Below are 10,495 nucleotides of genomic sequence, written 5' to 3'. Positions count from 1 at the left end.
TGCACGCTTCTGGAAACGGTGGGATGTATGGTTGCAGTATCCAGCATGTAGTTGTCCACTTATAGCAGTAAAATACTACCCTTTTGTCAGTCTTAATGTTTTAGCCACATAGGCCCAAAATCAGAGTAGACCTCGAAACACATTATCTACTACTCCTCCTAAATATGTCAACAGTACATGTGTGAGACCTTTTCACAGACTAGCCACATAGAGAGACCCAAAATTCAAGGAGCACCTTCAGGTGTTCTAGGGGCATAAATTACACATCTAATATCCTGACAACCTACCACATTTTTGGAGGCCCTTAAACACCAGGACAGTGGAAAAACCCATAAAATGACCACATTTTGGAGAGTACAAGTTTACACAAAGTTGTCAATTTATTAGGAGATTTTTCATACACAGCACGGGCATACTTAGTTTCACCCCAAAACACATTCTACTACTCTTCCTGAATTTGGACAGATTATATATCATTACATTGTATCTTGTGTATCTCACAAATAAACCAATTGTATCAAAACTACAATGTAGTGTGTACTGTAATAGTTGCTTCTGTATGAGTGGTCAGAGAATGTAGCAAGCCTAGCCTATTGGTTTGTGACTGTCCTCAAGAATGCCATGTCACTGGCTAGGAAGCCTAGCCTACTGGTACATGACTGCCCTCAGGAATGCCATGTCACTGGCTAGGAAGTACAGGATGCTAAAGAAACGGAGAACAAAAGAATTCCATAGTCAGCTGAACATGCAGATAGGTCAATTCAAGCAGCAGGCAGAGACACGGTCATCAAACAGGCAAAGGATTGGTCCAAACAGAATGCAGAATCCTAGTCAATAAACAGGCCAGGGTCAGTACAGGTGGCAGGCAGAGGCAACGCTGCACTGGTGTGGTGGTGATCAGGCTACACTGGCTCTGGTAGCACTGTACTGATGTGGTGGTGATCAGGGACACTGTTGATAGCTGCGCTGGCTCTGCTGTAACTAGTGATCAGGAACATCGTTGCTAGTTACACTGGTCTGGTGACATTGTCGCTGGTGTGGCAGTGATTAGTAACACTGTTGATGGCTGTACTGGTCTGGTAATACCGAAACTGGTGTGACGACGATTAGGAACACGGTTGATAGCTTACACTGATCTGGTGACACTAGGATTGGTGTGGGAGCAATAGGTAACACTTGCTGGGATACGTCGGTCTAGTAACACTGGGATTGGTGTGGCAGTGATCAGGAAAAATGTTGGCTGCACTGGTCGGCTATGGCTGCAATCAGAAACATGGTTTCTAGCTACACTGGTGTAATGACACTGTGACTGGTGTGTTGCTGTTTGGAGACACTGTGACTGGATGCACTACTAGGGCTCGTTCACACGTGAGGTTGGGGGATGGTAAAACTTCATGGGCATGCATGAGGTAAGGGAGGACATACAGATGCATCCTCCCGGATTGTCAAAGCTCTTTGCCCGGCTGTTTATATGCAGTGGCTAGATAGGAGGGTATTTAATATATATATTTAGAATGTGTAAACTCATACTAGTATGAGCACATAAACCCTAATCGGCTAGTCTTTGGAATACCTGTGTGAATACTAAAAGTTGTATAAATAACAAATTTGCATAGCTATTTGTCCTGTGAAACTGCATGCAAATTCTTTCTGTGCAAATGCTGGCAATACTAGGCTGTTTTCTCTCCAGGTTAGGTGTTCTTCATGAGAATTGCACAATTTAGAAAAAATACTGTATTAGGAGCACTAGATGGAGATTACGATCATAGTAAATAAGTATTTACTATGATCATCACCTGCATCTAGTGGCCATAATGCAGTATTCCCAAGCTATTCCTATGATTGAGTAACATCTGACCTGGAGTGAAAATGGTTGAATAACATTTGATGTTGTCGGAAGTCACATTTGGGGACAACTGTAAAGTTTAGTAACACCTTCATTTTCTGTTTTGATGATGATCGTCACCAGTATAGAGAGGGTGCATCTACACAGTAAGGACACGGTTTCACGTGATGTATAGCACTGCAAATGTTTTATTTTATAAATATAGTGCTTAGGGTGAGTGTAATCTTAAAATGTTTTATTCTGTCCATTTAACGACTTACCATAAAGTCCATAAGTCATTTGAAATTCCACTTTAGTTTTAATAGAAACTTAGTTTAGTTATATTTTTTTTTCCAGTATTGTAAAGTCAACAGTGACTGGGTGAAACTAGGAACTTTATATATTAATATCTGTACAGGACGTGAAAATCTAACAGATTTAAAGAACTTTTCACAATGCATTGCTGAAGCTCTAATGAAGGAGTCCATTGATGACAGACCAGACGTTCCTTATTGTGAATTTGCAGACACAAGTAAGTATACATGTAGCATTTGCTGACATGGTTGTGGAGGTAAGCCCTAGGTGAAATAGGAGCCATGTCACACCCATCAGTTCAAATAATAATGCTTGCTTAATGTTCTGACTTCTCACTGATGCAGATCTGTATTGGAGTTGCAGATTTTGTGAAGCTCACTTAAAGGGCATGTATTTTATTTTCTCACTTTTTCATAGAGTAGGTGATGGTTAAACTCCTGCCAGTTTATGGTTTTCCTGTCTGTGTCCCATTAGAGAGATTTCTATTCACTTCCTGGCTTGGAGACCGAACATCAAGTCTTAAAAAAAAAAAAAAGAAAAAAATCTACCAAGTTAAAGGAATACCTCATTGACGGTTGTCCCCAGAACAAGTGTCGCCAGTGAAGGATTTTCCAGTTCTAGGGACAACCGTAACTTTATAATTTCTCATCATTTTCTATTTTGTTGAATAGTTTGAAGATTTGGCTGCTCAATGACCAGAGCACTTTTTGCGATACAGTGCTGCGTCGCTTTAACTGACAACTGCGCGGTCGTTCAACGCTGTACCCAAACAAAATTGACGTCCTTTTTTTCCCACAAATAGAGCTTTCTTTTGGTGGTATTTGATCATCTCTGCGGTTTTTATTTTTTTGCTATAAATAAAAGAGCGACAATTTTGGAAAAAAAAGAAAAAACACAATATTTTGTGCTTTTTGCTATAATAAATATCCCCAGTTTTTTTTTTTTTTTTTTAAAAGGCGAATTTTTTTTCTCCGTTTAGGCCAATATGTATTCTTCTACATATTTTTGATAATAAAAATCGTAATAAGCGTATATTGGTTTGTGCAAAAGTTATAGCGTCTACAAAATAGGGGATAGATTTATGGCATTTTTATTATTAATTTTTTTATTACTAGTATTGGCGGCGATCTGCGATTTTTATCGTGACTGCGACAGTATGGCGGACACATCAGACACTTTTGGGACGATTGACAATTATACAGCAATCATTGCTATAAAAATGCACTAATTACTGAATAAATGTCACTGGCAGAGAAGGGGTTAACACTAGGGGGCAATCAAAGGGTTAACTGTGTTCCCTGACTGTGTGTTCTAACTGTAGGGGGAGGGGACTGACTATAGGAGATGACAGATCGTGGTTCCTAGCCATTAGGAACTCAGGATCTGCATTTCCTCTCCTCTCAGAACCCCCCCCCCGAGTGCAGCATGCGCGCCTGCTAGCCCGCTTAAAGGAGCTAACGTATAGCTAAGACGGCTCGCGGATCGTGCCGACCTGCCGCAGTATAATGACGGCGGCTGGTCGGCAAGTGGTTTAAAAAAAAAACCTGCCTATGCAGGTAAGGGTTGTTTGTAGATTAAAACAAACTTTGCAACTCCTGACTAAAGTTGAATAAAGCCCTTGCTATAGGTGTAGGCCATATACATACCTTATGAAGCCTGACTGGAGTACTCTCAGGACGTTGCTAAGTGAGGCCTAGTCGTCACTGCTCACCTCCGCCATCACAGGAGTGAGCTCCGTCTCTGATTTAAACCCCCCTTACATACTTTTTCTCTCCCCTGATGTAGTAGCTCTGAGCTCAGCATTTGAGAGCTCACTCCTGTGATGGTGGAGGTGAGGAGTGATGAATAGGTCTCACTTAGCAACGTCCTGGAAGTACTTTGCAACATCCTGGGAGGATTCCAATCAGGTTTCATAAGGTATGTAAATGGCCTACACCTATAGCAAGGGCTTTATTCAACTGTAGTCAGAGCTGCAGTTTGTTTTTAATCTACAGATGCCCCTTATGTGTATATACAGTTTTGTGGTAATGGGGTTTAAATCCCTTTTAAAAACTATCGCTTTTAAAGCGATGGTTTAGTATTTGTTGTCTTATTATAAGTATAAAGTTTTTTATGTTTTACCAGGAGTCATTTAAGAGTTATTTAATGCATGACAAAGGATTCTCAAAGCAATATGGATTATCTGAAAACGGAGCAGTGCTCTTCTGCTGACAGGCTCACTCTCATTGAAAATCTGGTAATGCTGTCTATTAGTGTTTATAACCCTAAAAGAAAAAAAAAAAGAAATCCTGTTCCCTTAAACAGCATGGTGCTTGTGCTGTCTAATCTGCCCCTCTCTAAACTGTAAAAAAAAAAAAAACCTGGGGGATCCTGCCTGGTACTTGCCCTCCCCCCTGTAAACTAACCACGATTTATCATGACTGCTGAGCCCTTACACCGTGGTTTGCCCTGACAAGTCTGCTCTGTCTGTCTCTCCCTCCCACCTCCCTCCCTGCCTGTCAGCTCCTGTGTCTGTGTCAGCCAACTCTGCCCAACCTCTAAATACCTTTTTTTTTTTTTTTTTTTTCTTCTTAGGTATATTCAGGCCGGTCATGTGACTCCCGGACGTTCTACGATCCAGGGCTACAGTGGGAGGTGCGAGCGCTCAGCTTGGAGGTCACGTGGCTCTGATACTACGATCCAGGGCTACAGTGGTAGGTGCCGAGCATCCAGCATGCCAGTCATGTGACCTCCCGGCTGGTGTCAGAGGAAGATTTCGGCCCCTCCTGCTGTAGCAATGGATTGTAGTAGCAGAGCGGCAGGCAGTCACCTGAACGGCCTGAAGATACCTGAAAAAGGTATTTAGAGCCATAGATTTAAACACATATGTATACTGTGAGTTATCGCCGGATAAAAGAGAGGGGCTGCCAATGGCATCGTTTTGTAAGATAACCACTTTAAGAGATGCGTGATTGCTCTGACTCTCTGGTATATGCAAATTTCAGCATGAGCTCCTGAGCTGTGTCAATAGGCTTAGTTGTACGTCGCAGTACATGAGTGTGAATTCTGTAGACTAGTTGTGTTTCACCTTCAGACGATTGGACACTGGCAAATAGAGCCTGACACCACACAACATAACTGCTTCCACCCCCTGCATTGCCTCATTGTTTTGCTCATTTCCATCGTTGATGGACCTATCTGCTTTGATTCAGGGATTTCTATTTCAACTCCATTTCTCTGTTAAAGTTTGGTGCTATAGAACTGTGACAGATTTCATGATTGAACCCTACAAATGCTTGTATTCCAGAGACAGTCCTTAGACCCTGGTGGAAGAATGAGAATGGGCTTGTTAACTGCAATGGCACTGGAACCTGCATGTGGTGCTCACCATGGTGGGCTGTTCTATATGTGGGTTAGCTGATGGGGTATTTTACAGGTCCAGGGCCCTGTTCTACTGCAGCAGAGCCCAGTTCTGGAAGACTGGGGGGGAAAGGGTGACTTGGGAGACTGAAAGTGTAGGTGCAATTTTTTCCCCTACCACACCTATAGAAATGGCAGGTCCCAGCTTGCCGGCTCCACAAAAGAATGCTGTGGGTATCCATTGGTACAGGGCACACTGATTCTATGTCCTTGGTTGCTATGTGTGCTCTGAGCATGCACCGGTGTCATATTCAAACTGGGCCATCTCTGTTTAGCACCCCCAGCCAACCAGGACACACTTTGCTGAGTTCAAGCAAAGCATAGGCTGCAACATGACTTGGAACCCCAAAGCCTCCAGGTGGTGAGACCCAGCAAGGCTAACACCCCCATCACCACATTCATACCTTCTTGGTATTAGCGCTAAGAATTGTGAGTATTGTGCCCCCTTGAGGGTCTGGTAAGTTTGGGGGATCGGGACCAGGTGGATATATGTAAGGATTTACAGATGGGTGGATTTATAAGGTCTCTACAGGTGCTATCTTGTGACTTTCCCTTAGCACTCTTTCGGGTTGGCTGAAGAGGCAGGGTTAGAGGAACCAGATTCCCTCAAGGTGGAGGAATTCTCTGAAGAGGACAGCGAGGCCTCTGTGTCTTCATCCCACAGTGGTTGTCTGCATAAACTGTCGCCACCAGAACCCCTAGGAACTAAGGTTGAGGTTGGGGTCCTGGAAAGCACCAAAACCATCCTTTCCCTTGCATCCTCATACTGAAGAGGATCTGTACAAGGACTAGGCCCATCCAGAAAAAAGGCATTTGTGCCCTTAAACGGTTTTGCACAGCAGGACCCGACTGAACACAGTTTCCGCAAAAAGTGGACAGGCCCTGTTGTAGACCCTGCAGTGTTTTACTTAAATAAGACCCTTACTGTCTTGGTGCATGATGTCCTGGTGTTTAAGGCCCCGTGGACAAAAAATTTGAGTCCCTTTTTAAGTCACTCTACACTGGCTAGTGTGGCCATGCAATCTGCCATTGCATCGTTGGGGATTTGTCAGGCTTTGCTTTTATGGGCAAATCATGTAGCAGAAGAACCTGGAGGTTTTGTCAGCCATATAGCAATTGGAGCTCTTCCCTGAAACATTGCACTTCTGCGTGGATGGACTGGGAGATTCTCCCTGGTGACTCTCTGCTTCTTTCAGTGCACATATATTCTTCTCAGAACTTGAGGGCAAAACTGAAAACTTACTTTCTGAAAAAGTTTGGGAACCCACCAAGATGGGCAACAAAATGAAGGGACGCCCCTAATTCGAAATGAAGGGACGCCCCTACTTCTACAAGTGAAGCAACTCTTGGTCTTTGTGGTAGTAAAAATCCCAAATATCTTCAATATATGAGGCCATAAAGTTGTGTCCAGTGGCCTTCTCCATGCTTCATGTCATCAAATGCGCTCACTGCACCGACAGAAGATCAGCTTTCTTTGCTGCACTGATCCAGTTGCACTCTGAGTTGCTATTCCAACCTGTTCATGATGCCCAAGTCAAATGCCGATATGGGGCCCATTCTGGACCTGAAGTGTTTGAATAAATTCTTACATATTCAAATGTTCTGTTTGAAGACTGTAAGGCAATTGGTTTCTTCCCTCGGTTGACATCAAGGATGCCTTTCTCCACAGATGTACATTTCCGCTTCCTCAGGACCACCTATAGATTGCGGAGGGGGAGTGTCACTTTTCAGTGTTTGGCTCTACAGTTTGGCCTAGCATTGGCACAGTGATTACAACAGTGCTGCCCCCAGTTTTGGCTCATTGTGAGCCAGGGGCATTCCCATTCTGGGGAATCTGCACAATCTACTCCTGCAGAAACAATCGTAAAGGCCTCAGGGCCAATGTTTCTAATACGGCAAAAGTCCTGCAGGACTTTGGCTGGGTCCTCAAGCTTAAGAAGTTGACCCTGGAGCTGTCATATCAGCTGGAATATCTGGGTCCCGGACATGACCCTGGTACGAGTTTTCCTTCCCAGGAAATGCTTCAGACTGTTCAGTCCAAGGTGTGGGAGTTGAGTTCCCTGGAATGCCCCTTCATCACCTCTGCATGAGGGTGCTGGGGTTGATGGTAGCCTCTTTCGAGTCAGTCCTGTATGCTCAGTTTCAATACTGTTGCAACTCAGTATCCTGACAGTTTGGGACAAAGGGGATCTGTCCTTGGATTGCTCCATGTCTCAGCACCAAAACCAGATTTTCTCTTCCGTTCATTGATTAACACAGCTTCTTTTCATTCTTTACAATAGTGTTTTTAGCATCACCTACAGTAGGACAGTAGGCAGAAAGAGCACAGCTGTTCTAGTTGGTATAAAACCCCTTTCTGCCATAGGAAAGCCAGTTACCGTATTTATCGGCGTATAACACGCACTTTTTCCCCCTTAAAATCAGGGGAAAGTCGCAGGTGCGTGTTATACGCCGATATCCTGCGATCCCGAGCTGTCAAAATTTCAAAATCGCCGACCGCGATTTGAAAATGGCGCCGCCGGCGCCGAAATACACAGAGCCGGTCCTCGGCTCTTTCCGGCGGCTCTCGTTTACTTTCGGCTCCACTCGTAGTCCCGAGCGGAGCTATCCGAACCTACTCGGATAGCTCCGCTCGGGACTACGAGTGGAGCCGAAAGTAAACGAGAGCCGCCGGAAAGAGCCGAGGACCGGCTCTGTGTATTTCGGCGCCGGCAGCGCCATTTTCAAATCGCGGTCGGCGATTTTGAAGCTCAGGAAGCAGGGACCGTTGATCGAAGGCTGCACTGGGGCAAGGCTGCACTGGGGCAAGGCTGCACTGGGGCAAGGCTGCACTGGGGCAGGCTGCACTGGGGAAGGCTGCACTGGGGAAGGCTGCACTGGGGAAGGCTGCACTGACATGGCTGCACTGACATGGCTGCACTGACAAGGCTGCACTGGGGAAGGCTGCACTGACATGGCTGCACTGGGGCAAGGCTGCACTGAGAAGGCTGCAATGATAAGTTTTTTTCCCTTCAACTTCCCTTCTAAAAGTTTTTTTTTCCTTAAAATTCCCTCCTAAATTGGGGTGCGTGTTATACGCCGGTGCGTGTTATACGCCGATAAATACGGTATTTATTTTTTCTTATTTCTTGGGATTTTTTTTCTTTAGAGGCATGTAAAGGATAAGTATGGCCAAAGATTTTTTTGGCTTAGGCTTTGGATCACAGGAGTGCTAAAGCCTGCTGTCAGCTGACATCACTCAGCCCGTCCAAGCTGGGGAAAGATCCTGACTTTACAGTCCATGTCTGTGTTACCCTGGCGGACCGCTTCCCCAACTTTGGTAATGTGGCGGGTCTGTCTCCAGAGTGTTGCCCACTACTTTTGTTTGACTGGTAAGTAGATACCCCTCTTCCTTTAGGTGCAGTGGCAGGCTGTGGGTACTCTATAGGGTGGTCGGTCCTATGGGGTCCTTTCCTTCCTTCCAGGCCTAAGGGGTCAGTCTCCATGCCTTTCCCTCCCCCCCCCCTTCAGGGTGGGTGGAATACCTGAGACGTGTATTTGAGCTCTTCCTGCATTGTTGCCCTGGTTTCAGCCAGAGGGAGTCCCCTGGTACTTGGGTAGCTTTGTTGAATTGTGCATACCCCTCCCCCTTCCCTATTTGGTGTGTGTGCCCAGCAGCTGTTGGGGGCACATGGTTCTGATTTCTACCCTGCGTCTTGGGGCTGGGCATGTATCTGTCACTGGGTGATGGGATTCTCCTGGATGTCTGCCTGGGTCAGGTTTCTTCCTGCAAGGCCCTCAGCGGGTGCACGCTCCCCGAGGTCAGGCTAGCCGGCAGTTTAGGTTTCCTCTTTGCAGTCTACTGGGGCAGGCTGTGGCACCCGCCATATTGCTTAAGGGCATTGCCCTTGTATAGGGCCCTTTTTCTGCCAGGGCTCCCAGCGCCCTCTTTTAGTGGGCAGTTGCTGAGTGGGCTGTGCCCCCCCCCCATCTTGCTTAATGATGTTGCCCTTCCGTACTGACCTTTTCCAGATGGGATCCTGACTCCTCCTTCCGGTAGGCAGTTGCTAAATAGGCTGTGGCCCCTATCATCTTATATTTGGACACTGGCCCTTCTATGCCACTGCTGCCTGGCATCTTTCTCTGGTGGGGAGGGACAATAGTGGGCAGGGACTGGGCAAGCTTTTTGTCTTTTGGCATTTGCCCAGCTACCCTGTCGGCTTTTAGAAAGCTTTTCTGCCGCGCTCTGTATGGAGCTAGGGGTGCAGATACTGTCACAAAAAAGCAAACATTTCCCAGCACACTTACCAGTTAGCTAGCAAAAAGACCAAATTGACCCTGTCTTAACAATTCATGTTAAAAATGGAGGGATTTGTTGCACACATTTGCAAATATATGTGGAAGCCGCAGTGCCCACATTGAGGCGCCTCTGTATGCTGCCGTCCTAACTATAGTCTTGCGAGTCTCCAAGATGGAGCAAATATATCAGTGGATAAATCAGGGGCAGGTTTGCCTGGATGGAGCCCACTCCTCCTTAAAGGCATAGGGACTCATTGGACGCCCAGCAAGAATGTACTGTGCCTGCTGTCCCTCTCAGTTGTGGGGTGGGTGGATACTTTTTGTTGATGTCACACCCGTCGTATGCTTCTGTCACGAGGGCCACATACCTGATGTGAGACCTAAGTAGTGGGGAGGCCTCCCTTGCACCTCGGGCCCTTAAAGCCTCTGGAGATGGAGACAGAGACTTGGTGGACACCGAGTGGCAGGGGTGCGGAGCACCGCGCAAGCCTTAGTCCGAGATCCGAGCCGAGGTCAAGTCCAGTTGGGCAACGAAGCAAAAAAGGGTTAATCAGAAGAAAAATGGTCGAGATCCAAGCCGGGGTCGGTTCCAATATGGCAGCTGTTTACAAAAGGGGCAAAGAAGTAGAATGGTTAAGGTACAAATCCGAGGTCAATGGCAAGCAGCAATCAAGAGTA

General features: G+C 46.0%; 1 protein-coding gene across 1 annotated transcript in view; it reads left to right on the top strand.

The window, feature by feature from the left end:
• Positions 1-1,400: 1,400 nt before the first annotated feature.
• The window catches only part of TOPAZ1 (testis and ovary specific TOPAZ 1), a 206,689-nt gene continuing 197,594 nt past the window's right edge, over positions 1,401-10,495 (top strand). The window contains exons 1-2 of the mRNA XM_073632756.1: positions 1,401-1,409; positions 2,183-2,357. Of these exons, the coding sequence (XP_073488857.1) occupies positions 1,401-1,409; positions 2,183-2,357 (184 nt within the window). The remainder of the gene's footprint in view (positions 1,410-2,182; positions 2,358-10,495) is intronic.

This window comes from Aquarana catesbeiana, linkage group LG05 (genome assembly GCF_042186555.1).
Source record: "Aquarana catesbeiana isolate 2022-GZ linkage group LG05, ASM4218655v1, whole genome shotgun sequence".
Classification (NCBI taxonomy): domain Eukaryota; kingdom Metazoa; phylum Chordata; class Amphibia; order Anura; family Ranidae; genus Aquarana; species Aquarana catesbeiana.
The sequence above is the reverse complement of the archived record's forward strand: the minus strand, read 5'-3'. Positions and strand labels throughout refer to the sequence as shown.